The 27,406-nt window shown below is 48.6% G+C and overlaps 11 protein-coding genes across 17 annotated transcripts; 4 read left to right on the top strand and 7 right to left on the bottom strand.

Annotated features, from left to right (window-relative positions):
* Positions 1–694: 694 nt before the first annotated feature.
* On the top strand, positions 695–1,994 carry TERG_02127 (uncharacterized protein; the record flags this gene model as incomplete). Its single annotated transcript, XM_047747865.1, has 3 exons — positions 695–757; positions 1,311–1,522; positions 1,637–1,994. 3 exons carry the CDS (start codon positions 695–697, stop codon positions 1,992–1,994), a joined length of 633 nt encoding a protein of 210 aa, XP_047603832.1.
* A 298-nt stretch (positions 1,995–2,292) lies between these two features.
* TERG_02126 (uncharacterized protein) lies at positions 2,293–3,353 on the bottom strand (the record flags this gene model as incomplete). 3 transcript variants are annotated; one of them, XM_003237357.1, is made up of 4 exons in its annotated part: positions 2,293–2,865; positions 2,941–3,160; positions 3,230–3,268; positions 3,328–3,353. In XM_003237357.1, the coding sequence occupies 4 exons, from the start codon at positions 3,351–3,353 to the stop codon at positions 2,293–2,295; spliced, it is 858 nt and encodes a 285-aa protein (XP_003237405.1). The 3 variants fall into 3 exon arrangements, with proteins under 3 accessions (XP_003237405.1, XP_047605589.1, XP_047605590.1); XM_047749384.1 differs by lacking the exons at positions 3,230–3,268; positions 3,328–3,353 and having other exon boundaries at positions 2,941–3,168; XM_047749385.1 differs by lacking the exons at positions 3,230–3,268; positions 3,328–3,353 and having other exon boundaries at positions 2,941–3,072.
* A 416-nt stretch (positions 3,354–3,769) lies between these two features.
* Positions 3,770–5,066, top strand: TERG_02125 (uncharacterized protein; the record flags this gene model as incomplete). The annotated part of the gene is made up of 3 exons (XM_003237356.1): positions 3,770–3,920; positions 3,981–4,263; positions 4,319–5,066. 3 exons carry the CDS (start codon positions 3,770–3,772, stop codon positions 5,064–5,066), a joined length of 1,182 nt encoding a protein of 393 aa, XP_003237404.1.
* A 1,465-nt stretch (positions 5,067–6,531) lies between these two features.
* On the bottom strand, positions 6,532–10,311 carry TERG_02124 (uncharacterized protein). 2 transcript variants are annotated; one of them, XM_047749383.1, is made up of 2 exons: positions 7,063–10,311; positions 6,532–6,997 (listed from the first exon to the last, which is right to left on the bottom strand). In XM_047749383.1, exon 1 carries the CDS (start codon positions 8,781–8,783, stop codon positions 7,356–7,358), a length of 1,428 nt encoding a protein of 475 aa, XP_047605588.1. In that variant the 5' UTR covers positions 8,784–10,311; the 3' UTR covers positions 6,532–6,997; positions 7,063–7,355. The 2 variants fall into 2 exon arrangements, with proteins under 2 accessions (XP_047605588.1, XP_047603831.1); XM_047747864.1 differs by having other exon boundaries at positions 6,532–8,521; positions 8,580–10,311.
* A 578-nt stretch (positions 10,312–10,889) lies between these two features.
* TERG_02123 (uncharacterized protein) lies at positions 10,890–12,287 on the bottom strand. The gene is made up of 3 exons (XM_003237354.2): positions 11,432–12,287; positions 11,079–11,243; positions 10,890–10,951 (listed from the first exon to the last, which is right to left on the bottom strand). Exon 1 carries the CDS (start codon positions 12,106–12,108, stop codon positions 11,494–11,496), a length of 615 nt encoding a protein of 204 aa, XP_003237402.1. The 5' UTR covers positions 12,109–12,287; the 3' UTR covers positions 10,890–10,951; positions 11,079–11,243; positions 11,432–11,493.
* Positions 12,288–12,299: 12 nt separating this feature from the next.
* TERG_02122 (uncharacterized protein) lies at positions 12,300–14,715 on the bottom strand. The gene has a single exon (XM_047747863.1). It carries the CDS (start codon positions 13,352–13,354, stop codon positions 12,383–12,385), a length of 972 nt encoding a protein of 323 aa, XP_047603830.1. The 5' UTR covers positions 13,355–14,715; the 3' UTR covers positions 12,300–12,382.
* A 756-nt stretch (positions 14,716–15,471) lies between these two features.
* TERG_02121 (uncharacterized protein) lies at positions 15,472–16,059 on the top strand (the record flags this gene model as incomplete). Its single annotated transcript, XM_003237352.1, has 3 exons — positions 15,472–15,668; positions 15,732–15,859; positions 15,932–16,059. 3 exons carry the CDS (start codon positions 15,472–15,474, stop codon positions 16,057–16,059), a joined length of 453 nt encoding a protein of 150 aa, XP_003237400.1.
* A 567-nt stretch (positions 16,060–16,626) lies between these two features.
* On the bottom strand, positions 16,627–17,934 carry TERG_08717 (uncharacterized protein; the record flags this gene model as incomplete). The annotated part of the gene is made up of 2 exons (XM_047749000.1): positions 17,635–17,934; positions 16,627–17,573 (listed from the first exon to the last, which is right to left on the bottom strand). The coding sequence occupies exons 1-2, from the start codon at positions 17,735–17,737 to the stop codon at positions 16,627–16,629; spliced, it is 1,050 nt and encodes a 349-aa protein (XP_047603829.1). The 5' UTR covers positions 17,738–17,934.
* A 3,010-nt stretch (positions 17,935–20,944) lies between these two features.
* Positions 20,945–22,023, top strand: TERG_02118 (uncharacterized protein; the record flags this gene model as incomplete). Of its 4 annotated transcripts, XM_047749380.1 has the most annotated exons (4): positions 20,945–21,617; positions 21,680–21,735; positions 21,793–21,817; positions 21,935–22,023. In XM_047749380.1, 4 exons carry the CDS (start codon positions 20,945–20,947, stop codon positions 22,021–22,023), a joined length of 843 nt encoding a protein of 280 aa, XP_047605585.1. The 4 variants fall into 4 exon arrangements, with proteins under 4 accessions (XP_047605585.1, XP_003237398.1, XP_047605586.1 ...); XM_003237350.1 differs by having other exon boundaries at positions 21,793–22,023; XM_047749381.1 differs by lacking the exons at positions 21,793–21,817; positions 21,935–22,023 and having other exon boundaries at positions 21,680–21,756.
* Positions 22,024–22,335: 312 nt separating this feature from the next.
* Positions 22,336–23,220, bottom strand: TERG_02117 (uncharacterized protein; the record flags this gene model as incomplete). The annotated part of the gene is made up of 1 exon (XM_003237349.2): positions 22,336–23,220. The coding sequence occupies one exon, from the start codon at positions 23,218–23,220 to the stop codon at positions 22,336–22,338; it is 885 nt and encodes a 294-aa protein (XP_003237397.2).
* Positions 23,221–24,154: 934 nt separating this feature from the next.
* TERG_02116 (uncharacterized protein) lies at positions 24,155–26,421 on the bottom strand (the record flags this gene model as incomplete). Its single annotated transcript, XM_047747862.1, has 5 exons — positions 24,155–24,766; positions 24,826–24,939; positions 24,999–25,479; positions 25,549–25,645; positions 25,719–26,421. 5 exons carry the CDS (start codon positions 26,419–26,421, stop codon positions 24,155–24,157), a joined length of 2,007 nt encoding a protein of 668 aa, XP_047603828.1.
* Positions 26,422–27,406: the final 985 nt, after the last annotated feature.

Raw genomic sequence — 27,406 nt, 5'->3', positions numbered from 1 at the left:
AAGCTCGTTAGCTCTATTGCGGCAGTGGCAGCAGCAGCAGCATCAGGCGATCAGGATTTCTAAGGGACCAGCTGGTGGACCAGGAGGAGCAGATGAAGCAGACGCGGAGACAAAAACATCCATACAGCGGCTTTGCTCCTTGGAGTCGCAGCTTGCTTGGATCCTTAACTAGCGTCCCCGCCCATTCAGGTTTAGTGTACAAGGGAGTCTGGTTCAATTATGACAGATACTATTTGATTAAACGGCTGTCTACTCCGGGTTCCTCTCCGCGGTCTGGCTGCTTGCCATGGTTACAATCTACGGGCTGTGGTCGACAGCAAGCATCGACATCACCATCGGCAGCCATCACGAGAAAGCTTCCCGCCAGATGAACTCGGCGACCCCATACTTTAGCTATATTCCACGATGTTAGCGGAAGTTTGCTTTATCGATAAGGCCCGGGTTGCATGAAATCTGGTCGATGTTGATACGATGCAAGATGCAAGATGCAGCATGATGTGATGGAAGAGGGAGGCCAGAGAGCCATGTCTTCTCCTCTTTCCAGGCTTCCGCTGCTTCTTCTTCTTCTTCTCCATAAGGGAGGGGGGAAACCTGCAGAAGCATGATAAATCGTGCCTGCAGCCTATCTACCTTCCCTTTTGCCTGCCGTCCGCTCCTTGCAAGGGCTGAAAGTCTTGCCTCTGACTGCGCCGCAATGCACGAATTGAGCCTCACGCTCCTCCGTGATGCGCCCTCCAGAGTTGCTGGGATTATCCTGGTGCGGATGTTAAAGATGCATGAGATGCCTCGACTTCTCTTGGGCATTCCTGTCACTCGGTTTTTGGAGCACTCCCTGCCAATCGTCGTGGCCCCTTTTGCCTGCCCATGAAACGCTCTCCCTACGCCTTCCTCACTGGCTCTCTAGCGTACTCTGTAGAAACTAAACACCCTCTCTTCGCCTTAGCAGAGCTCTATTATACTCCGGCGATCGAGGGATGTGCAAAGAAATATCATGCAAATAGACCTCGCCGTCAATATAATATATTGATGTCGAAATGTTTATGGGGTATTTTATGGTGTAATATTCAATACGATAACGTGTCACGTTCTCCACCAATCGTCGTGTAATCGTGTAATGGCGTTACAATACTTACGATATCGAACTTCCTCCGTCAGAAAGACGAAGAATCGCTTGTTCGCAACAAGAGCAAAAGCCGACAAGACGACGCGAAGAGCAGACAGCAGCTGACGGAGGGGCGATAGAGTCCCGGGATCGACGATTATACTTGGGCGGAGCTATAGCAGGGAAACAGTAACCATAATGGGAGCAGACTGAACGCAATGTGAGTTGGCCTTCATATGCAGACAGCTCAACAGATGAAGCTGCGGCGCATCCGCATGGACTAACTGCTGGCACCAGGGTTGTCTATTCCCTCGTCATCATCAACAAGGCTGGAGGCCTGATCTACCAGCGGGACTTTCAGGCTGGCCTCCAGAAGCTCTCGACAAATGACTATCTCGTCTTCGCAGGCACCTTTCATGGGTACGCAAACGACCTACCCCAACAACAGCAGCAGCAGCAGCAGCAGCAGCATGCTCCAATATCCGGATTTCCAAGCTGACCAGTATCGATTGATCTGATTGCTGATATAAACAGCGTCCATGCCATCACCCGCTCCCTTACGCCTGTGTTCCCTTACTCCGCCCCCGCTACGTCCAATACCTCAGCATCCACGATACCCATGACCTCCACACTACCTAATCCCGGCCTTCCAAAGACAGGCCTAGAAGTCCTCGAGACGGAACGGTTTAGATTGACGTGTTTTCAAACTGTGACAGGGACCAAGTTCTTGCTCTTCACTGATCCGCTTATGCCGAATGTGGACAGTGTGATTGCCAAGATATACGAGCTGTATGCAGACTACGTGATGAAGAATCCCTTCTATCAGCTGGAGATGCCGGTGAGATGCGAGTCATTTGACAGGCATCTAGCGACGTGGCTGAGGGGAAGATAGCATCTAAAGTTTTGACGGAGGAGGACTGTGAACATAGACTCTACGCAACGGATCTCCTTTTTATTAAAAGATACGACTTAATGAATAATCCAGGGATATTGATAATGGAGCTTTGCAGATGATATATGTATGTACTGGCATGTATATGTCTGGGGGTACTGTCACTTCCGAGGCCAATCTCAAGTAGAATACATTGATCTACGAACGCCAGGAATGCCATCGAGCGTCACTAGTCTAGAATAATCCACGCTGCCCATATATCTCTTCCCATCATAACGCTACTTCAATCGACATGCAGTCACGACGTATCCATCTTATCTCCGTCACCTTCTTTCTTATCATTATCTTTCTTCCCGCTTCCGCTGCCACTGGCCTCCCCGCCCTCTTCCGGTATCTTATCCATAGATTCCTTGGCCTGTTTTTCCTTCTCCTGCTTCTCCTTCTCTAATCTTGCTTTTTCTTCCTCCAAAGACATGCGTAGAGCAAATGCCAGCTCAGGATCGGCAGAGGGGTCAATTCCAAAGTCAAATGAGCCGCCGCCAACATCCTCTCCTCCCTCCATATGCGACGCCATACCGCGTCCTCCAAGGATTGGGGTTGGGAGAATCGAGTCACTGAGGAGGTTAGGGCCGGGAGGTATGATGACAAGATTTGATCCGTTTCCACTGTTGACAGCCTCATGGAAGGCTTCTAGTTTCTTCGTTGTCTCTGAATCAAGCTCGCCAAAAGCAATAAAGTCAATGCTAACATTGTTCTTCTTCATCTTCAACGCTAGCTTGACAAACGACTTTTCGTCTTCAACAACCGGGGAGCAGGAGAAGACAATAATCCGCTGTCTCTGAGCCTTTTCTTTTCGGTGTTTAAGTGCTAGCTACACCCAGACACAAACAGCAACAGTTAGCTTGACTTGTGTATGATGAACACGTTATAGTTCAAATACACTTACGTAGGCAACTTGTATGCTGGAGGCCAGATGTGAAGTTCCGCCAATCTTCGTCCGGTGAAGACCTTCTAGGATCTTGCCAATATCTTCAGTCAGGGTAACCAGAACCTCTGGGCCGTTGCCACCCATGCTCATCAGCCCAACAGCCGACTGTGGGTGAGCTTGTGTCTTTACGGAGTGAACCAAGTTCACAGCATCTGCTTGAGCCTCGAATCTTGTGGGGCTAGTCATCGTCCTGTTAGTAGCTGTAGGTATGGATTGTAGGCGTTTTCACTGTTCCATGGTAACATACAGGTAATCGCCATTTCTGCTGCTTTCACTATTATCGATACTGTTTCATACTTCGTTAGCATGATACCGTCCATAAACACCGAACCGGGGGAGACGAACATGATCATAGTGGCTTCGAGCGACATGGCGGCGGCTGTGAGAGATGTATCTAGCTTTTATAGCGAAAAATAGAGGCAAGAGAGGAGCTTCACGGAGTGTTAAGAGAGACAAGAGATGGCGTGTATATGTGTATAGCTAGTCGTAGCAGAGAAAGGCTTGCTGGCGTCGGCGTCGTTGTCGTTGCTGAAGCGAAGGAAGTGAAGCTTCAAGGTTGCTGCGGAGCTCTCAATCGGGACTAGCGCAGTAATGTTTATGTAATCGCATTTGTTTACATCGCGACGGCTCGCCTTTTCCTGTTTATTTCAATATCAACATCGACAGTTGGACAGCAACTCACGCCACGACGAGCTTTGAGTATTGAGATAACTAGACGCTACACACAATTGAAAGAGGGATAGCAACACTGCTCTGATTATAGTCAGTCCAGGACCTTACCGCTACAATGTCGACCGCCGTCTCGAGAAAACGAAAGTCGCATGAGCCAAGCAACCATTATGATGAAGCCCTTACTCCCACGAGGAGCCCATCGAAGAAGAGGCTCAGGATCACCCAGAAGCAGAAACAGGCCCTGATGGACAACCTGCAGCTAGAAAGTGGGATTCCCATGGCATGAACCAGTGTTGGCCCAGTGTATAGCTAACCGCGGCTTCTAGTTACTGAGCGAGCGCGAAAACTACGCGCACACTACGCCCTCCAGGCGCAAGATTTACGAGCGAGAATTGAACGGCGTATTAATCGAATCCCCGTGGCGCTTCGTAAACAAAACTTGGGCGAACTGCTAGCCAAGTATTCGGAAGCTGCCAAAGAGACATCGGACAACAGGTCTCCATTCAAGAAACCGAGCTTGCCCTCTAAATCTGCAAAGACGGTGCGCCCTGTAACGCAAGCACCAGCAAACTCTGCCGCAGCGCAGCGTACTGGAGCCTCACGACAAAGGTAAATTAGCTCGTTTACCCCTTGGTTAAGGATAGATTCTAACTAAATATTACAGTCATGGCTCATCTGATAAGGAAAATGCCGGATACCCTGATCTTTCAAATCATCCCCTCACAAATCCAAAGCAGCGGGGCAGGCCAACCATGCCAGCTTCTTCATCCCGCAATGTATCCCAACGCACAGAGTCTAACATCCTATCACCAAAGTCCTCGAATTCCAGGACCTTTCCGCAATCACCTTTGAAGATGTCACCTACCAAGACACAGCAGCAAGAACCCTATCATATCCGTGCCTTCTCCCCCATCAAGCACACAAGCCCTACAAAACACATGAATTATGCTGCTACTCCCGCTACCCCTAAGCTTAGGACCATGAGGGGCGCAGCCGGGGTTCGCCGAGTAACCCCGCCCGACAACAGCTCTGACTCTGTACCTGGAAGGGTCATCAGGCCAAAGAAGGCCATGTCTGTCAAATCGGCGCCAGCTGGCACAAGAAAGCCCCCCGCAAGGACAGCTACACGCCAAACCAACCGGCAAGTCAGTACCAGCACCACATCATCAAATGCCTCAGCAGCAACTTCTGGAACGACAATTGTACGCTCGGCGAGAACTGCCGCTACCAAGAAGGCTGAGGCTTCTAGCGCGTCATCAAAGAAACCGCCGACTTCTAGAAGCCGGGCTGCCACCACGGCTACTTCAGCTACTGCTTCAACTGCCCGAAAAATGACTGTTGCTGCTGCTAGAAAGGGCCAAGGAGTTGAACAGCCCGCTCCTGGGAGGAGAGTCCTTCGAAGCAGGGTCTAGAGGCACCTACATTAGCTACAGGTTCTTGGTTATCGCTTTTCGATTCTTCATATTCGGTGATTCAACTTGATATTTTCAAGCCTTAAGCGTTTTTATAATGATATTTGAAACCTCGGTGGCTATTGAGATTGGTTTGTTAAGGATGGTTGGCATATTTAGGAGTTAGGAGTATAAATAATGTTTACTTCCCTCAGACTCAACAGAACTAGGGAATTCTTCGCATTTTATAAATCCATATAAAAAGCGTCTAGCGTTCTAGGCAAACGCGTTGCTTCTCCTAGAAGTGAATAATACATAAATTGCACCACAGGAACGAGGAAAAGGGGCAGAAGCTAAAGAAAACACGTATTTACGGGGTAATTGCCATCACCATGTATGTCTCTAGCTAAGTGGCGCCTACCGGGTATTAGAAAACAAGCAAGATGCGGCATGATTTTTTGTATCGAGGAATTAAGAAAGCAACAAAAAAGATTTAGTAACCACTGGTATACGTCCACAGCGAGCAAAAGCAGCAAGCAATCATGTAGCGAAGAAGACGAAAACGGGACAGGCTAATGTATATTGAGACGTCAGGAACGCAAGCGAAAAAAAGGGTAAAAAATGCAAAGAGAGAGGGAAGAAGATAGTGTGGATTGGCGTAGAAGTTAAAAGTCAATTAAAGGGGAAAGGTGGGCGGAAGAGAAGGCAAGAAACGAGCAAAAATAGGGGGAATCAATAGTAATCAGTCAATAAAAAAAAGAGAAGAAAGGTCGAAAAGAAGGTGAAGAAATTAAAAGGGGAACTTGTTTGTCATAACTATGAAGGTATTTGCAGAAGTAGGGCATTGGGGAATTGAGGTACGTTGTCAAATGGATATGCATGAAGAAGAGGTCGGGTTGGAGAGAGGTAGAGAGGGATATTAGAATCACACAGATTGAGTAAAAGGGGGAGAGGATGGGCCTCCGTAGAAGAGAAGAGAAAAGAAATGGGAATCAAAAGGTAAAGGTAAAAGGGGTATGTGGGTATGCTTGTCAGACCAAATGGCATCCAAGATACAGTGTCCGCTGCATTTTGAGAAAGGATTTTTTCATCGTTTTAGAATTGCAAGTGAAGGGGAAAGGGTCGAGAAAAAAGTGAAATAAGAAGGTCAAGAAAAAAAAAAAAAAAAAGTGAAAAAAAGGAAGGGAGAGAATCAAAGCAAGAGAGGAAAAAACGAAGAAGATTAAACCAATACCAGACCGTTTGTTCCGTATAGAATAAAGCAAAGGGAAGAAGGAAATGAAGAAAAGGAAAAGGCCAAAAACAAAAGAGAAGCAAATCCCCAATGAACCAAGTTTTGAGCACCAAGTGAACCGCGCCGTAGATTGTTGCCCGGTCCGGTGGAATGCAAATAGGGTAGATTCGGACGCCATATGCGAATATGCAAGAAGCAGGTCAAGGTCGTCTCATGAATTTTTTAATCTCTTCCTTCCTCTGGAATTAGTTAAACGTGTAGAAAACATCACTTAGATGGCAGGAGGGCGGCCACGGTATGCCATTGGTGGTTGTGTCAGGTGTTGCTGGTGTTGGGGTTTTTGTGGTGGAACTCCGCCGTATCCCTGGCCCTGGCTCTGACCTTGTCCTTGGTTGCTGTCGCCGGTATTAGTTCGGATTGGTTGTGGAGGGAAGGGAGCGTTAGGATCCTGAGGCCCGTGGACGTGCCTCACAGAACTCTGCATCTGCCATGCTGTAGCTTGAGACGGATCGGTGTCAATACGCGCGGCAATAGGAGAATTATTTCCTTTCGAAGAGCCAGAACGCACAGGAATGGTTTCCGCGACTGTCGGGGCCCTCTGGGGCACAGGAAGTTTGCCCAAGGCCCCATAACGCTTGAGGATTTCTTTGGTAGTGATTTCAGCACTGCCGTTGAAGAGCGTCGAATCGGTTAGGATAGACAGAAGGTCTTCCGGAACCTATTACAATGGTCACATTAGCATGACAATACGGAGATGTGGTTGGGATATGACGCGATACGTACCTCACACATTGTATCATTATTTTCAATTAAGGAGGTGACAGCTTCAATAGCCAAGAAACTGTCGTCAACACCAGCAACCTTTGCATTAGAGTAGAGTATATTCGGGGTCATAACGGTAGCAAGATTATGAATATCCATCTTACTACCGGTCTCATCATCAACATGGCAGAACGAAGAAGCCCAGTTAAGGAATGAAAACAATACTTCCATAGTGTCTCTGTGTGACTTTGGAAGTAAGCAACAAGTCAGATGAAGAACTCGCTTGCGCTTTACTGGATCAGCGATTTCTACAGTTATTTTAAATTAGCCATTACGTCTTTCCTGGTTAAAAAATGGCATTGGACGAAAATGAACTTACTTTGTGCAATAACAAACAAGCTATGAAGCTTAAAGGTAAGGAGAGGATCAGGCATCTCTCGAAGGAACTTCTTCATCAAAGCCGCAACTTGAACGGCGGACTCTTTGTCCAACTCAGCAGCCTCGTACTTGGTGTCAATAAGCTCAGCGGTTTCTCTGAGTCGTTTAATGTTTCCGTTCTTACGGAAGACACCTTCAACAGACATATCCATCTGCCGCATGGCGGAAATCGCATCGTCGATAAAGGTTGGAATTCGCAATGTGCCAGGGCCAACTCCGTGGGTTGATTCTGTTCCATCTCTTTCAACGATGACTTCCAAGGCTACGCCGAAAACGCCCTTCTTTTTGCCAACCTTGCGAGGATCGTTCTTGAAAGCACGGTTAAAGATGTTCCAGATAGTTGGCTTGCGAGGCTCGATGAGACCAAGGAGTTCTTCGAGATTGAAGCTTCCTTCCAGCAAGGGCTCCATGGAAAGGACAGCAACGTGTCGAACAATGAAGTATTCTAGAGCAGATAACTCTGAGAAATATTTCTTAGCTCTAGGTCGTTCCATGGCACCCAGCTGGTCAACGGATACTCCTCGTTGATGGCCATTGACAAGCTTAGCAGCTGGGCCGCCGCTTCCAATGAGATTACCACCAGCATGCTTATACGCGTTAGGACGCTGCTCTTTGGCCTGCTCGGCAGCAACAATTCTTGGAATATCGTCCAAAGTGAGAGCATCTTGGTTTCCAAAGGTAAGGTCAGCAACAGGCTCGCCATCAGCGTCCCGTTCTTCGACGATTTGGAAGTTCTGGTTCTGACCATTGTTGGCACCTCCAGGAGCACCTGGTTGGACACTGCTGCTCTCAGGGCCAGAGATTATGCGCGAAGTTCGAGCTTTCTTGAAAGTTGTGGAAATGGCCCGCTCATTCCTAGTAGATCGGAGTCTTCTCATTTCACCGACTGTCTGCTCAAGGGATGAAGGCGCCTTCTCTTCCTTTTGCTCGCCAGTGTAGGACATTGAGCGAGTACTTGGACGCTGAGGTGGCAGATGGGGATCAGCCTGTGGAGGAATACGGTGGCCATCATTTGCCTCGTATTCCTTCAAGTTGGGGTCATCTATATAGATAGTCAGTAGAGAGTCAAGAATTGTTTGAGTGGTAGAACGCAGACATACCCGATGTATGTGGCAGAGTACCACCAGATCGTAAGACAGAAAGGAGTCTAGCAAGAGCCACTCGAAGCAGGAAGACGTATTGCTGTAGTTTGGTAACGTTTTCAAATCCAGAAATGGCCTGGGGATCATGTCCTCTCTGTACAGCACAGTTTTGGCAGAATGGTCGGTCATTCTTCTCACTCCATCTTGCGCGTTCCAGGTCATGTGTTAGGTCATCCTGGCACGCGCCGCAGACAAGGTGCGGCGGCTTCTTATGCCATTGTCTCCGGCCCAAGACAATACACTCATCGTCAATTGGTTCAGTGCACGCAGCGCAGCAGTCAGACTGAGAGTGAGCTAGCTGTGAGGTATCAGCATTTAGATCACTGGCTGTGATAGTGTTTACTTCCTCAAGATCTGCAGTGAGGTCTAGGAAAGCATAGAGGGCATCTGGGGTCTTTGTTTCACGCTCTAATCTAAGAGAGCCCTGCAAGCCAATGCGGATGAGGAGTTTTAAATAATGCGCCAGCCCAGTAACAAGGGCGAGGAGCTCCTGTGTCACTCCAAGCTTCCGAACTCCGGTCTCTTGTGTCTTTGAAAGTAATGAAAAGAAAGAGACAACTTTCTTGCAAAGCAGTTTTGCTTCTCTGCCATATGCCATTTCTATTCCCAGTTATAAGCATAAGCAATTGTTTGGGGAAAAGGAGGAGAGATATTAGATGACTTACCTTTTACGCCAAGTGCAGAAATTTGAGATGCAAGCTGGTCCGTACCCTTGAAGAGGACCTCGACGTGGAAAATGAACTTTTTCGCAACAACAACGCCATCGATGTATGCACCATTGCTAACATGCAGCAACATATCGGAAATGCACGCGGCAGAAGACTCTTCAAATGCAGAAAGCACGCTCCAGATACGGTAGACCTTTTCTTCCATCTTTTCTTCCTCGTCACGGATCTGGTCTCGTTCCTCATTGCTGACATCGCGGTCAATCTCTGGCGGTTCGAATGTCTTCCCACTTGGAGAGAGGCGCACGTTCCAGAATTTATGTATCATGTAACATTCAGGATGCCAATGCTGGTTCTGGCCGTTTCGGAAGATCTCAACAAACTGTTTTAGGATTGCGGTTTGGCAGCCATTGCATCGCTGAGCGAATTGGGTCGAGTAGTGGTAATGGCAGTATACCTTGCCCTCGTGCTCGTAATAACTGTCCTGAGCTCCAAAGACGGTAGGGCAGACGGAGCAGGTGAAATGCTCAATGTGATATTTGTGGTCCAAAGCCGTGATGTAGGATCCTCTGAGAGCGCCTCCGCACTCGAAACACAATAAGTTTAGTCGTCGGAAGTAGTCTCGTTCACAAAGCGGATGTTGGGAATTGCCATCTTCAGAGTCGACGGGGAAGAACTTCGATGCGACAATCTCTCCACAGTCCTTTATTTTTTTTCATTCACGTTAGAGTGTTGTATTATGAGATTGGTAATGGGGGAAGAAACGACATACTTTACACTGGAAACATTCGAGATGGAATGTACCTCCCAAGGCACGGACAAACTGTCCCAGCAGAGGCTCACCACAGACTCTGCAGATTCTGGCATTTCCGCTGGGAGACTTGCTGGTGGAAGGGCCATTCGAATTATTATTATTATGTCGATCGCGCGACTTGTTTCTGCCAGGGCTTCGGTAGGAATCTGGCTGTCGGGGAGAGCGTTCTTCAGAGTTGACATTGGACTCGCTGGGAGCGGACGGGGGGATGTCGGACCAGGGAGCACTTCTGTTGCCGTCAGGACTGTCTATGGGCGACTGGCCCTGGAAGCCGGATGTGTTTGTGGTCTGTAAACCACCATCTTCGCCTCGATTTCCGGGTAGCAGGTTGGGTGGAATATGACGACCACCTGCAGACGCCATATCTGCGTCGACCACCTCCGCCCGAGGTGAGTATCCTGCTTTTTTGTTTTTTTTTTTTTCTTTCGTAGAAACTGTCTCTCTCTGTTTTTATTTCTTTTTATGGCTTCTGAAGAGAGACAGGGAGGATGAAAGAGAGGAAAGGAGAACGGTATCCCCTATTTTGGAGGTTGAGGGCGCGTCGGTTCAGGGAGAGCAAGCAAGCGAGAGAGTGAGAGAATGAGTGAAATACGCGACAGAGCGGCCCGGACAGCGCTTAGAGGTCCAGGAGGCTTGTAGTCTAGGTGACGCAAAGACTGCAGTTAAGCATAAATAAGGAGTAAACCCGGGGTAACTAAAAAGGTGAGGTCGTCTGTGTGTTATTTCTCCAAAGGCTCACAGTCTGTCAGGCCGGGCACAGGAGGCAGGAAGAAAAAGAGCAAGCAGCAGTAGAGTAGAGCGAGGTAAAATGAACGAGTGTGTGTAAGAGCGAGCTGGACAGGGCAGAGTGTCTAGGCAGATTCACGCAGAAGTCAGAAACAAGAGTGGCCATCCTCTAGCAGGTAGGGGGGTTTTGCTTGGGGCAGGTTTCATCAATAGCATCTTTCAGGAGGAGGCTGGTTAGTGGGGAACGCATACCTTTCTCTGGGGGGTTCCCTTTTTTTTTCATTAAATTCGTTATTAGATTCCGCCCCGGAGCCAGACGCTGCTGAAAGGAGAGACAATGGCAGCGAGGGAAGAGGGCGGGTAAAGAGGCGTAGGCGGGCGTTGCAGCAGTTCCTATCGAGCCATACAGAAAAAAACCTATAATGGGGGGAGCGGAGGAGGGCCAGGACGGTCAGTTAGTTGGCAGGTCATCGAAGCACAGCAACGGGTAAACGGTTTTCCACTGCGGCTAGCGGGACAGGCACAACCAGCCAGGGAGGACAGTCGGGCCAAAAAGCAAAGAGAACATCGAGGGAGGAGCATCGACTGCATCCTTCACGGCTTACCTTGCAGAAGAGCCTGCGTTTTTCCGTCGCTGGCTGTCACTGGCGTGCCGGGGCTGGTGATGTCAGGAGCAGCAGCAGCAGCAGCAGCAGTTAGGTTGCAAGTAGTGCGCTATGCCGCTGGCGTGTGGTGGTGTATGTAGTTGCTTTTTGATGCCCCAGGGATAACTGACCAGCCGGCGACACTGCTTGGCATGCAGACCGATAGTTAGCCCGAAGCGACTACTTGTGGTCCTCCAGGCCGGTGCGAGCGAGCGACGGGAGCGGCAGAGACGCGTGGATCGGCCAGCAGCAGCCGGACAGGGAGCTGCGGTGACGCTGGAGGAGGTCGAGGACGAGGATGTAGTTCTTTTGCTGCGTCGTCGTCGTCGTCGTTTTTTTGGCGTTTCTTTTGCGGTTTTCGAAGTCGCTGATTCGGAGGCCGCGCTAGTCCCAAAGGGGCGAAAGGGAAACAGACTCACGTGATGAAGACATGGACACGATATAGATATAGATATAATATAGAAATTATATAGATGGAGATGTAGATGTAGATGTAGATGTAGGCATAAAGCTAAGTAGATGGTAATATCAAGGTAAGAGTTTGAACTACTCAGGTACAGACACGTTGCCACTGGTTGTGCAGCCTGATGAAACACTTCTCCTACCATGCTATATTTACAACCAGTGGCGCCGGACATGAAACAACTCCAATAATGATATTATCAAGCAGGCTAAAGTCTATATAAAGTACGATGCAAGAGAAACTAACAGGCAGACACAAAAGAAGACAGATAAAGGATGGAGAACGGCGGAAGGCTGGGCGTGGTAAAAATAGGTCGCTAAGCCACAGGCTGCAGACTAGCCGCCTAGAGCCTCGCCTTGTCATGCTTGTCCCGTTGGCGCGAGTGGTACTGGTCTCGCATCGCTCTGCGCAGCATCTTGCCCGAGGGTGTCCGTGGTATCTGCTCTCAGTCAGTATATAGAACTTCGAGAATACAAAATGGGCCGGCTTACAGAGTCGACTATCTCGATACCGCCGGCAAGATGCTTGTACTTGGACAACCGGCTCTTGACAAACTCGTCGAGCTGCACGACGACCTGGTTCGCATCTCGTCGTCTGCCTTCCTCAGAGAGCACCACCCACGCCCGAGGGAAGAGGCCACCGTCTCCCCGGCCGTTGTCGACCCCGGCAACACACGCATCTCGCACCAGCCTGTCCGGATGAGACAGCAGGATATCCTCGACTTCTGTGGCCGCGACCTGCATGCCCTTCACCTTGATCATCTCCTTCAGCCGGTCGAGAAAGTGCAGCCGGTCCTCTGCGTCTCGCATCATCAGGTCGCCTGTTCTCAGCCAGCCGGGCTCGGCGAACAGGCTGGCGGTTGCTTCCCGGTCCTTGTAGTAACCCGGAGTTACGACGGGCGCTCGAACCCAGAGCTCACCCTTGGTTCCCTTGGGTACAGGCTTGAATGTGTCTGGGTCAACCAGCTTGGCTTCGACGCCAGGCATCAGATGTCCAATCGTTCCTGGCTGGGCGCGTGAGAGTCCAAAGAGACCCTCGACCACCGGCTGGGCGACAGAGAGCGCCTCTGAGAGTCCATAGCCAGATTGGATGGGGGCCTGTTGCGGTAGCTTCTTGCCTAGGCTGTGAGCTACGTCTGGCGGGAGATAGGCTGCTGCGCTTAGGGCCAAGGTGACGGATGAAAGGTCATACTTCTCAGTAAGGGGCGATAGAGCGAGCTGTCGGACAAGCGGTGGCACGAGAGGGAGAGTGGTGATCTTGTGCTTTTCAATAAGCCTCAGAGCGGCCTCCAGGTCCCATTTGGCCATTAATACGTTTGTATTTCGCATCACGTTGACTCGAAGAGCGAACATAGTCAGGCCATATGAGTGATAGGCCGGGACTATACCTAGGAGCACAGCCAATGGTGGCGCCATATTCATCTATTTTAATTCGATTATATCAGTATGCCCAATTCAAGGCGGGGCAGGCCATATGGATGTGTCAAAGCTTACAAACTCTGCCGTCCGCCGCGAGGTTATCATCCCCTGCAGGGTAGTGTGTATGGCGTTTTTATGCGATATCATCATGGCTTTTGGAAACCCAGATGTCCCTGACGACTGAAGGAGGTAGCATAACCGTTCTCCCCCTGAACGCTTCCACGGTTTCTCTGATGTTTTTGAGCCAAGTCGAACTAACGACTCAACTGTAGGATAACCCTGCACTGTGTGCAGCGTGGGATCATCCGATATGACTACTATCTTGCTGGTGTCAAATACAAACTCAAGTCTGCTGTCATTGCCCGTCTGAGGACCATTCCGGACAGTATCCATCAACAGGGGGAGCAGAGACTCATGGACGGCCATTGATGTGACCTGCATCTTGCGCATGACATGGTATAATTCATAAGGCGTTGAATTGGGACTGATGCTACCAAAAACAAGCTCTGATCGGAAACATGCATGCACCAGCAACGGCCATGATAGATGGTTCCCTGATAATATACCCAGGATTTCACCACTGCCGTTATCATCTACCGGCGACTGCCCCAGCCCAACCGGGTTAGGTCCGTCATGCCGCAGGGCTCTCGAGAGAGATAATACTCTGTCGTAGAACTGATACAACGACACCGTGGTGCCTGTATACCCATCTATGAATAGATCATGGTCCGGCTGGTCAATTGGCTTCTCCTGGGGAAAGAAGAAATCATGCAAGTTCAGATCTGGGTCTACCTTGGGAAACGGCCCAAACGGACTCCGGAAGACAAATTCATCTGTTGGCTGATACTTGCTATGGACGTCTGGGCTCTCTGGGCCGATGGTATATTTATCGAAGGCTTTGGACATCATGAAGCTGGAGTCTTTTGCCCCCCTCGCTCCCTTTTTTTGTCCTTCTCCAGTTCTAGCGCAGAACACGTGGGGCAGCGAGGAAGACAGACAGCATGGAGAGACCAAGAAGGAAAAAAGCAGAGCAGGAGAAAGATGCAAAAAAGCGCAGTATGGCTTTTGAGAAGTTGTGAGAGTTGAGAAATATAAAAATGGTAGCAAATATAGAGAGAAGCTGGAGGTTCAATTCACTCCAGCAACACCAACCACTTCACTCCTTATAACACCCGACGACTTGGCAGCAAGTGCGACAGGACAGCAAGGCATATAAAAGTCGCCTAGCCGAGCTGGCATTCCTCCATATGGGCGACTGTAACTCCGTATGGAGAACTCCACATCGCGCTGGCTGGTTACGAAGCAGACACCCCCGAGGTTCCCCGACTGCGACAACGTTGTGTGTTGCAGGTATCCTATTTATCCCTCCCCTTTCTTTGGCCGTCGCCCGCGGGATATATATTAGCACCAGAGGCGTGTGCTGGTCAGTCGCACCCGCCTCGACGAAGAGGGAATATGCGCGAGTCAGTCGCATTGGCTCTTGCGCCGACGACGGGGACGGGGACGGGGAACGAGGGGCGAATAGAAAAATATTACAGGCCTTTTTCCTGGGTTGTTCGTGGACGGTCGAAACGTCGAAAAAGCGAGTTGATCCCAATGATCCGGCAGCGATGGATTGCCTATTTGCGACTGGCTCGGCTTAGGTAAGCGCTGCCGCTCGTCCTATTGGCGGAGCTGCGGAAGCCCTTCGTCTATAGGAGACGGCCATAAGATCGGGCGCCCGGGGTGCTGCAGAGATCAGCTAAGCGTGTGCACGCGGCGGACGTTCTACGGTCTTTCTAGTGTAGCTGATATTACCTGTTTCGCTGCGTATTTTCTTCTTCTGCTTCTTCGTTACATGGCTTTTCCTTGGATTTGGAATCTGCGGCAAAGAAAAGAAAAAAAGAAGCGAGAAAAAAAAAGACTCGTATTACATAAGCAGACAAGCAATTCATTACATAACCTTTTGATGTCACGTGAATATCTTTTCATCGACGTCAAAGGCGGAAAAACAGGACGAGAAGAGATCGTGAAGTCGCATAAAGGTTGAAGACTGCAGAGAGCCTGCGTCTAGCTGAGTACTGAGATCTTCGAGCTGTTCTTGTCTTACAGAAAACAGCCGGAATACACTCGCCAGCACCATGAGCTCTTCCACGCCCGTCCACGAGCCCACTCATCGCAAACGCGAGCTCCCCCAGAGCGAACTCGAAGCTACCGCCCAGCTCAAGCTCGGCGAATTCCAGCATGTGCCGACCCTATCTCTGTCCGAAGCTCGACTGGTGATCAACAAGGTCCTTGACCTGCGGAGGAAAGGGGAGAGCAAGTTTGAAGAGCGAGAGTGAGTTGTGCGCCCTGGTTGTTGCGACTTGACCGGGCTAACGCCGATTTCGCTCGCCGGCAGGACCCTGGTCAAAACACAGGACTATCTCGAAGTGTTCGCCAGATTCAAGGAAAAAGAGAATATCGAGGCTGTCGAGCGTCTTCTCTCTGCGCATACGGAGCTGGAGTTCTTTGAGCGGTCACAGCTAGGTACGTGAGATGTGCAGCTTAACTACATGTCGACTGTGATGTTGTTTCACCTCAAGCTAACCGTTTTAATAGGGAGCCTATGCTGTGATAACGCCGAAGAAGCAAAGTCCCTTATCCCAAGTATCGGAAATAAGATCTCAGATGCAGACCTGCAGGAGCTCCTAGACGAGCTCACCAAGCTGCGAAATTTCGTGGAGTGATTGCTCCATTACGTCACTGGGGAGATATAAAATATGGGAGAGATGGGAATTACATTGCTTTGGGAGTCCTGTTTATTATCTTCGAAGTAACGGGTTTGGGAGGGGCCTTTTTAGCAACGTGCAAGGCGTTTAGGTTTGGAAAACGGTACCTTAGGGAAGATGACATTTCTACATGATACTGTTTATTGTTATTTGCTAAAGAGAGCCAACGCATAGCATCAGATGGAGCATCTTACATTATCAGCCAGATAGTTAGAGAGAGAAATGCAAAATCAGTGCTAATAGGCAAGTTTTTATCAGGAAACACTACGGAGTAAGAAGCTTTTCTATGGAAGAAAATTGGAAGAGAAACGAGTATCGTCAAAAATTCAAGGTCCTCCCACAAACTCCATTCCAATGGCAGTCAACGTAGGGTATGAAAAATATATATAATCTATCGTACACAAGTCTATGTCCGTGAAGAAACCTAACCGGAGAATGATGCTAAACACCCTCGCTCACCTTTGTCATTAAAAAACCAGCAATGGAAAGTAGGCAAACTCCAGTGTCATCCAGTAAAGCGCTGCATCAGGACTTGAATATTACTTCTGCCGGGAGCCTGAAGGAAGCACAGAACATTCTCTTATTCGGCGAGACAAGTCTGATGTCACGAATCTCAAGCTCAAGATCCTGCTTTCCCGTACCACCAATCATATCGTCAGGGGTAATCTTGTACTGTATCCTTTCCGAAATGCGGTTGCAGATATCCGCAAACTCAACAGCGTTATCATCAGAGTTGGTTGAAAAGCAGTAAACATGCACAAATGGGCGTTTGCGCTGGGTGTGCGGCTCGAACATTGACTTCTTTCCAGCGTAAACACCGACAAAAGCGTCTAGGAACTCAATCGCGGAAGCTGGAAGGTTCATCACGTAGTGGTCAAAGGTAGGTGGGCATTTGTATACTTGTGGAGGAACAGTTTTCTTCTCAGCGGCCTCGGTGCGTTTTACTTTCGGGTATATCTTGACAGGACGTGGCCCGTTAACGCATAGCTCCTGGGAAGCGTGTCGGATAAACTCCCTTCCATCCATGTTAAATGGTTGAACGAATTCTCTGACTTTGTTCCGGGCAGCACCTTCTTTCAGCTTCTCATATCCGTGAGGGTTAAGGTCATTCGCATAAACGAATACCCTCTTCTTACCCGCTGGCAGGGCAAAGGGTCCAACGCCAGCCATGACATCACATACTGCTTCTCCCTCTCTAAACCTGCCAACAAGGTATGTATGTTCGTTTCCTAGGCGTGAATTCCAGTATACTTTGGAGTAGTCGAATGCAAACTCGCATCCCTGCTCATGCTGGACAACGTTCATATCTTCGTCCCCAACCAGGTGCTCGTATGCAAAAGTGCGATATTCGCTGTTTGCGCCAACATCGTCCACCTTGTTGATCACTGTTCGGACCGTCGAGTTTTTATCTCGGATAACTTCCGCAATTAGATATTTATATGGGAGATATTGCTCTCTCAGATTAAGGTGTGCTATATTTTCAAGTTTAGTATACCCGTCTCCTGCCAACTCAAGCGTTTCGGTTCCACATACCAACATGGCCAACTTGGTTGAAACCTGCTGGGGTTTCCTCAAGATGTTCCTCTGGTAGTATTGAAGAAAGAATATCGTCTGCAACGTATGTTAGTACTTGCATTTTGACAGTTGCATCTCCCGATTGCACATACGATAGAGCCAGTAGTCATAATCAAGGTGAAGGTCATATGGTTTCAACTCCACGGATTTCGCTTCAACCAATTTCTGTACTGTTGGGGGCCATGTAGCCGCATCATTGGCTTGTATCTGCTCCTTCAGCAAGATGCACTTTTTGCTCTTTTCCTCCTCTGTGGCGGGATTTTGCACATATCGAATAGCCGGTAGCCGCGGAGCGTTCAATATATCATTGCTCTTGGCCAGCTCGTTTTTGATCCGGCCAAGATTCCTCGCTTCAAATACTGTGGCCGCAGCAAGAGGTATGGTCTTTTTGAAGAATGATCGGTCAAGTACGCGCATTGCGCGGTTGATAGGGGGTCTGAACATGGTCTGGGGAGAGGAAGGGTGGTCGTGAGGAGATGTTGAAGGCTGCACAGCGGAGAAGAGAATTAGTTCATCGGCTTATATTCAGATGTAAAGTCCTTTAGAAGATATTCATCTTGCGTACAGAAGTTTTCAAATCCATCTAAGTAACGTTAACTAATCGACTGATAAGAAAAATTTTCTGATATCGATAACCAAAGTGTGGTTCATGAATTGTTATCAGCACATTGCAATGTGATCAAGTTCAAATAGTCGGGCTTGCAAAGCTGGTACAGCTCAAGGAAATCTACTCGAAAGTTATCTCACAGCATAAATCGCGTCAAGTCGAGTCGGCTCGAAATATCAAATTGCTGTTCCAACAACCTCAAAGTGGATTGAACCTGGAATTAAAGTGGTCACGTGTCGAGTCTATTTTTATGACCAGAAACTCCAACCTTCGGTATGCTAACAACTTCAACAACTTCAACTTCAACCTCAACTTCCTCATCATCATCATCATCAGCAGCAGCAGCAGCAGCAGCAATCATTGATGCTGATCACGATGTTACTGAGAAAATAACCGGAGGAGTTTAACTTCAATCCCTGGAGATAAGTCGTGGCAAGCGAAGACCTGATAATACAGCTTTTCAGCGTTTCGAAATGAGTTATATTTGAACAGCACACCCTGCGACTTGGCAATAATAGAGCAGCGGCCGCAATAACAATTCGCATGGTGTCTGTCTCGTTTTAGGAAGCGACATCGGTCTCATCTTCCTGGGAGATTCCGCGCAATGACTTAGCACCAGACGTGCGATATCACTTTGCGAGAATGTACGGAGTATGGAGCAACGAATTCGATACTCCAGAACTCGTATGCACATAATCCATAAACACGCCGAAGCGGAATTATTATCGAACAAGAATAATGATAATGCCCATATCCAGCCGTGATCAGAGGCAAGGTGCAGATCATCATCTCAACGTCTGCGACTATTTGACGATTGACAGGACCGAACTGTAAGGTCTTCTTGGCGGCCGATAGTAAAATGTTCGCAGCAAGAAAAAATCCCAGGCAAGCCTCAAGCCCCAGGTTCGCTTGTGAAGCACGCCACCATATGGCAGCATAGAGTCTGACGCCAACAAGCAATGCACACGACATTTCCTGAGCACCCTTTGCAACTCTCGACATGTTCAGTTGAACAGCCTCATGATCTTTCTCCAGTGTTCTGCCTTGAATACGGGGTAGAGGGCCCAGCGCCCACCTGTCATCGGACTACCACAGCATCCTTGGGCTCTGTGCCGTGCAGGTTTGGCCTTATTTTATACGAAAGAGAGCGGCCGACTTGGAGCGAGTGCTGGACCTTGGCGTCTGATTGATTAAACCGAGCCAATGACTGCTCGCTGGGAAAAGAGGCCGCTGAGCCTCAGCTAGCAGCGTGTGATCTCACGGCCGAAATTAGTGTCCTAGTTAGCTTTGCTTGAGCCCACACTATGGAACAGAGCTGCCAGTCATCTCACTCGCGGAACGAGGACGCCAAGGATACTACCCATCAGGGCGTGGCCGAAAAGCTTTTCAACCAAGCCATCACAGCACGCTGCACCTAGGATTTCCATCACGAATCGCAGGGGTGCGGAGCACATCCGTCTCACCATCAGCTGGGACGGGAAAGGTGTCCCATGAAAAGGTCAATAATTCCGTTCTGAATAATACCCAACAAGTGAGGGTTGAACCCCAGGTCATCAATCGAGTAGGCTGAGATGCTATTTATAAAACTAGTGGGTACGCTAATTTAATCGACTTCTCTCCATATTCCCCAGCAGAGATTACAACCTGCACACAAGTGAAGATATCACATATCATTTAGAGCTCAATGGGATTGAATATTGGTTGTATAGTATACCAGCCAAAAGGGGGTGCGGAAAAGAAACCGACAAACGAAAGGAGAATCAGAAGCTCTGTTGTGATCCTGCCTGGGGTGGACCTTGCGCGGGCAGAACACGGAGATACCAGAATAAAGGAGGCTCAAAGGTGCCAAGCTTTTTAGCGTAACCTAATATCTTCATCCCGCTCGGGCTTCAGCTTGTTTGGGTCGCGTTGCCTTCAACTCGCCTACTTGCAGCGCTGGCGAACGCGAGACGGCTTGAGACTCGAGAGGAGATGTTATGCTCAAACCCTTTGCCGCCTTTGTGCCAAACGGTCACGAACTCAAGCACAGCTAATCTTCACAGAAATAACATCCAGATCGACAATTAAGCCACCCAAACACTAACTCGTATTTGCCCCTATTCTTTCCAGTTGCTTTTTTTGTGATCGAGCCTTGTTGATACCCGATTTGGTCAAGGCTAACAGCATCGAGAAAATATACACCGTCAAAATACGAGGAGAGAATGGGAAAGGGGCTTCAAGCATCTTTGAGCTTTTCCCAAGTCCAGACTAGTGCCCAACTCCACATGCGACTTTCCACAAGCCAGTGTCAAGGTTTTCGAGTCCACAGCTCGCTCTGAATGGAGGGCTTCTGTTCCCGGCCAATTAACGTTGTCACCTATCCTGATCATCAGAACATAGCCTCATATTCTCTTGGGAAAATAAAGGCATGGGATCCTGTAGCGAGCTACTCCCCAATTCGGAGTAGCAGCGGAGCCCAAATCCGAGATGTGGTCCTCGTGTATTTTTAGGACATGTCCTCAAATTTTATATAAACCTCCTCCTTCACCCTTTTCTCGCCTCTTCTGTTGCTTTTACTCGAGGACAGTTTCCAGCTCAACCAACTCCAGTCGTTCTTTTTCTTTTTCTTCTTCAGTCAAATAATTTTAGCCATACCCTATATATCAATACCTCGCCACCAGTATGCGTCTCTCAGTCGCCTCCCTTCTCATCTTGGGAGCAACATTGGTTGCTGCTGGCTCCGTTCCCGATGATTCCAGTGCCTCCTCCAGAAGCGTCCACTCCCTCAGCCGAACCGGTAACAATTTGAAGGCTCGTAGCAACATCTTTGCTCGTGCCTCAGGAGATGAGCATTGCTCTGGCAGAGGCGTTACCTGCCAGAGCTGCTTCGGCAGTGGCTTCAAGGAATGCCCTGATGACTCATCCAAGTGCTACAACCCGGACGACCCAAAGTACTCTAGCTGCTCTAGCAGCAGCGGCGGCTCTTCCGGCGGCTCTTCCGGCGGTTCTTCCGGTGGAAGCTCTGGTGGCTCCGACTCCTGCTCTGGACGGGGTGTAACCTGCCAGAGCTGCTTCGGTAGCGGTTACAAGGAATGTCCTAACGATTCGACCAAGTGCTACAACCCAGATGACCCAAGATACTCTAGCTGTGATCCCTCCGGCGGCAGCGGCGGCTCTGGCGGTCACAGCGGTGGATCTGGTGGATCTGGTGGCTCTGGTGGCTCCGGCGGCTCTGGCAGCAGCGGCCCTACCGACGAGAGCTGCGCTCGCCAGTACGGCACTGGAAACAAGGTCTGCGGTACTGACAGCTGCTACAACCCAACTGTGGGAGAGACCTGCTGCCAAAACACTGGAAGTAAGTTAATCTGCGTGTGCCATCCCACTAGTCACCAACCCAATATTAATCTGTTCCTTTAGGCCACTGCGATCTCGGTAGAAAGTGCTCCAAGTCTGGCACCCTTTGCTGTGCTCCTGTATGTGACATTCAAATCTAACTTTGCATACCGCGTCCCTACTAATAGATACAATAGGGCTCTAGAAACCCTGATTGCAGAGGTATTAGCTCCAATGACAGCACCACTACCTCCAGCACTTCAACCTCTACCTCTACCTCTGGAAGTTCTTTCCCAACATCGACTAACGTCTCTGGATCTTCTCCATCATCTTCGCCAGATACTCCTCAAAGCAACGGTGCTGGCTGCCTCTCTGTCAACGTTTTCCCCATCCTTGCCGGTGGACTGGGTGTGATCGCCGCCCTCTAAACTCCCTCCCACCCCCACTCGTCATAGCATTTCCGCTTCGTTTTTATAATTATGCTAAATATATACCTTCACTTCATGCATTTATAATGTTCTATTTGTTCAATTCTCCTCCCTACTGAATCTTTTATTTCCAAATAATTTGCAGACGAACTGCACCTTTTCCCAAAATAATGGCGGATCTGTTTATCACACCTGGTCAGATCAGAATTTGTCAATGCTGTTGCATCGTTACTAAATAACTGCACGTGGAATGAAATCATACTTCAAGTAACACTCTTTGTTCTGAAATAAACACGTCAGAGAGACTCTGAACTACAGCGCCTTTCCAAGTCCATCATTGTCTTTCTGAGTCCCAGAAGGTGGATGGTAACCTTTGTTAATGGACAAGGACTTCCAAGATTCCCGCTCTGCCTCTAAGATTGAAATCCGGCTCTCTAACGCTTCTATGCGTTTCTCTCGGCTCTTGATCGCCAGCCTCGATATATCTCTTCCCTTAATAATTCCCAGGGTCTTTAGGTCGTTCCTATCAAGCAGCTCCGCCAATTCTTCCTTCGCTTTGGGCGTAACATTAATTTTATGAGCCTCGAGTATACCAAGAGCCTTGGCTGTTGTCTCACAGTACCGGGATTTCTTATTGATCCTCTCTGCTGAATGATAGAGAAGAGGTGATGACATAAAGCGCGAAGGAGTCGGGGTGGTAGGGGCCTCAAGCGACGTTTTCTGGGCAGGACATGTTTCGCTTTTTGGTGGAGGTTTTGATTTCTTAGGAGTCGTGAATAACGGCGGTGGCGGTATTGGTTCGGCATCCAAGGCCTCAAGCCTTGAAGCTAACGAAGGATAGGAAATATCCGCAACGGTGGTGAAGGAGCTAGTGTCCTCCTCTGTTGCCGGTGCTGTAGGTGACTCAAGCTTCCCTTTTTTAGTAGGGCTTTGGTATCTATCCAAATAATCGGTTATACTTGCGTCTCGTTTCCTCTTTGTCTGAGACTCTGGCGTTAAAAGTCCGCCCCGTATAGACTCTCGGATGCGGTTCGCTTTTGGTGTACGTAGTACCGGGCCTGGTTTTGTGTTATCAGGTCGAACTTGGACTGGCTCTGCCTGTTTGGCCTCGGCATTCTCCGTCATGGCGTCTATTGCATTTTGTGGTGCCTCTCGTTCCTTTGCGATATCGTCCCATAGAAAGAATCCGCATCGCATTTCCCGTGGCTTTGGACATGTATAGACTGTATGACAAAAATATTACCGTTAGCCTGAGCGAAATATCACAATAAAATGTATGCACGTCTGCTTACACCAACGCCCATGATTCTTGCCGCCGTTTTTCGTCTCAAAATGGTTCGCTATCCGGCGAGGCTCACAGTCACAGTGCCATCTCCCATTGACTAGAAGGCCTCGCAAGGTTTCCGGTTTCCTCCCGGTCCAGGAAGGGCGCTGACCTGGAGAAGCGTCGCTCTCCGGCTGGCCCGACATGCTAGGTAGTGAGGGTCATGGGAAGCAGGGTAAAGGGGGTGGTCGAAGTACTGTCGAGCAGAAAGAAGCCAGGTCGAGGACAGCTGAGGGTTGTAGTAGCCATGGCAACCGCCATTTATCGATCTTATCTAAACTTAAAGTCGCTCCACCGCTGCCGCAACTCTAAAAGGGGCGTTAAACACAAACCAAGAACACGCTCGTCTACCCTGCTATCCCTACGTCAGTCCATGTTACTCTAGCGTTGAGCGATTCCCACAGAGCACAGGCAAAGAATAAGATGAAGCTTATGCCGTATGTGTAAAATTATACATATCTCGTATATAATTCACTTTTGGATCTGCCTTGGATGCTTTCACATAGTTTCAGAACCGCCGTCTATTCCCAAAATGTAACTACAAAGTTAGATTCGGAAAAGACAGATATATCTCCTTCATCTCTTCTTTATCATGCGAGGACCATCCTCAGCATTGATCCAAAGGAGTCTCGTAGCTTCAAGATCTCCGATATCTTAGGTTTCACTGGCTCCCCTGCAGAACGACGGAGCCGGTCCTGGTGTCTGGCACGACGTTTGCGTTCAAATTCTATAGGGTCCATATCATCATCCTCAGAGTTTTCATCTGACGGGTCTGAAATATCATCTTCAATCACCAGGTCTTCCAAGTCACCCTAGAAGAAAAATGTTAACAAGAGAACATATATAGGTAGCCACAGAGTTTCTTACCTCATGGAGCCCAAAGTCACTGCTTTTAAACGTAGAAGTACCTGGAATCTGCTCGTGAACACCTTCAGCGGCCATCTTCTGCCGGGTTTTATCCTGGTGCCATTTCTTTCTGTCTGAATGCCATTTGATTAGGGCATCAATCTCAGCGATCGCGATGTCCTTGTCAATCTGGCCAGCAGAAACGGCTCCTTGGAAGAGTGCATTCATGTCAAGAGTGCCTCCACTTTCTGGTCCCTCGCGAAGGAACTTGAGAATATCTTCCAACCACGTCATCAGCGATGCAAACAGTCCGTTATCATGGATATGAACTTCATGAACGAATTTATAAAAACTGTGCTGATGGCGGGTGCAGAGGTCAATGAATGACTGAACAGTTTGGTTTGGATCGGCGGAAACATCTTGTCTTTGAGCTCGCTCAATGACAGCAATAGCATCATTTGCAAATTCTGCAAAATCTGTGATGCTATTATAGACGTTGGCAGATTTGTAAACACGGACCAGGGGCTCGTAGAAGATGGTGAATAGATCACGGAAAAGTTGTAGGGTCACAGGCTGCTACAGAGTCAGTAGGTACCTATAATGGATGCCAAAGGAAACGAGCAGTCTTTTACCTCTTCAATAATACTAAGCATCATCATTTTATCTCTTTGCCTCGTAAGCACTTTCAAAAGCTGCTTTAGGTATGAAAACCACTGAGCACCTTGCTGTATCTCAGGATCATTAATCTAATATGAATATGTTAGCAATACCATTCAAATGGTTGGGGGAAGTCAAAGCCACGTACACTTTCAACTGCGCTCACCCAAGCGACATAAGAATTGAATACTTTCTCGATTTGCCGTACAGTCAATTCCGGTTCGAAGTGTTCTGACCGCAAGATCACCACAACTATATCAACGCTTTCCGCTTCTGCCTCTCCACGGAGCTCATTCTTCACCTGTTCATCGGATTCCGTAAATGCTCGAAGCTTATCTACTAGAATATTATCATCGATTCTTGCTGCTAAGCTATCGACCGACTTTTGAAAAGCTTTCACGCCGTCTTGAATCGCCATGGCGAATATTCGTTGTAAAAGAGATCGAGCTCCAAACGGTTGAGCAAGGAAAAGGTCCAGGACTCCAGCCATCACGGCAGCAGGGTTAGCAATGCGGATGACATTCTTTAAGATCGAATACGGGATCAAAGAGTGTATCCGTTTGGCTTGGGCGAATAATTCAGGAGAATTATCCTCAGCTAAAAAGATGTGGTATAGTGTAGCCGCAACCCTGTTGTAGATTGTTATGGTCAGAAACATGAAACCGGCAGTTACAAAAATGAAGGCAGGGTATTCGTACTCGATACGCAGCCATTCTGCAAACTTTTGATATTGTGGACTCAACGCTTCTACAGAGTCCTTTTCTCTAATCTCCTGAAATAGTTTTGTGAGGCCATCTGTAAGTGATCGGATCGTTAATAGTGAGTCCTAAAAAGGGGTAGTAGAAGAATCGGCGGATATTTTACTTACTTCTTTCCACAATATCTTGCCTGAATTGCTCCATATAAACATCTAATTCACGCGCGCGTTTCCGTGCAATCTCGTAAAAGCGTCTTTGCTCTTCAATGCGTTTGGCATCAAGCTCTTTTCTTCTTGCAATATCTACCTCTTCCTCTTCATTCAACGTGATCGGTTTATCCGTTAGGAATTCCCTTATCGCATTGGAAGAGGCTATTCTATGGTTTTGTAGAATCAGTCTCAAAAATGCGCGAAGGGATACTCGTTGCTCCTCTCTGTACAGTGTGACAGTTTCACCCTGTAGCTCTCCCGATGCTCTAGGCGACTGCGAGCCTATAGATTTGAGCGAGGACATGGAAGTTTTATGTTTAAGAGTGCCCGGAACAACGAGGTTTCGCGTAGATTGGCCTTCACTTGTCTCTAGGGTATTGACAGATGATGTGGACGAAGCATCGTCATCCAGGTTTGAACCAATGAATGACGATGATACCGAGGTTTTATTTTTCCTGGGAAGAGGAGGGATGATTTTCCCAGGCAACTCAGTTCGTAGCTTTTTGTGCAATCTCGCAAAATCACCAAAACGACGGCCAATGTAGATGCTAGGGCCATCTTGTTGCCGAACACGGATTAAAAATTCCTGTACAAGACTGATGAGAAAGGAGCCATTCCAAGGGTACAGGGACAGAAAAGAAGATAATAGTAACACATACCGCATGCTGGTGATATCTCAAGGTCCGCCTTACGGAGGTTGTTCTGACTGATGCGATGTTAACATCCCAGCCGTTGATAACATTTCCTTCGGGCATGTTGACAAGTAACCCCTGTTCATTTGCCCCTCGGTCAACAACCTCCATTTCTGAGAAGCGTATTCTCTCCTCATATCCAGAGGAGGTTGGTATCCCAGAAACCATCATTAGTTCGACCACTTTTTCGCATTTCTTTGCGAGCTTCCGCCTCTTAGTTTCTTCATGTCGATCCTCACTCGATGAGATGTTCTTATTAGCAAAGGACTCCAGAAACTAACGTTTGAAAAAAAAAAAAAAAAAGGCAGGATGTTAGCATGTCATGCAAAAAATGATATTATCATAGCAACGCCAGGAATTAGCTGGTAGCCTGGGTAACTCCTTGAACGTACCACCTGGAGACGATCTTGCCAAAACTCCTTCTCATGTGCCTTATCTAAAAATGGAAAGTTCCGGACATGGTTAACGAATATATAACGTAGAATCGGCAGCTCTGAGTCAACAGGTGCTATCTCTCCAAAGTCCGACTTGAATGGGGCGCCAAATCGTCGTAACGCAGTTGGAGAATTGAGCTCAACGATCTCGCCCGAAACCTGAGCGCCGACTAATTCCCGTTTGAGATCTAAGGGCCATTTGAACCGAATTAGCCAAGCTGTAATCTCCGGTCGAGCTGTTTGGCCCAGCGTGTGTAGGGAACAGCTTCTGCTGCAGGTACGTACAATGCTCCTGTTTCCCCGTCAATATCTGCGCCGGTGGGTTTCCGCTCTTCTCCACGGCCTCCTCCCCATTTGTATTCTTCTTCGTATTGGCACTCATTATTATCGTAGCTGCTTCAACGTTGCCGAAGTCCTTTGACGCTGAGGTCGGTGGCTAGCCAGGTATTAGTAGGCGTGCTGGGACGGAGCTTTGCGGATAAGGCAGGAAGACGTGTGAGCTCTGTGCCCGAGGAAGCCTGGT

The sequence above is a fragment of the Trichophyton rubrum genome, assembly GCF_000151425.1.
Source record: "Trichophyton rubrum CBS 118892 genomic scaffold supercont2.2, whole genome shotgun sequence".
Taxonomy (NCBI): Eukaryota; Fungi; Ascomycota; class Eurotiomycetes; order Onygenales; family Arthrodermataceae; genus Trichophyton; species Trichophyton rubrum.
Note: the sequence above shows the minus strand (reverse complement) of the source record. Positions and strands in the feature narration are given on the sequence as shown.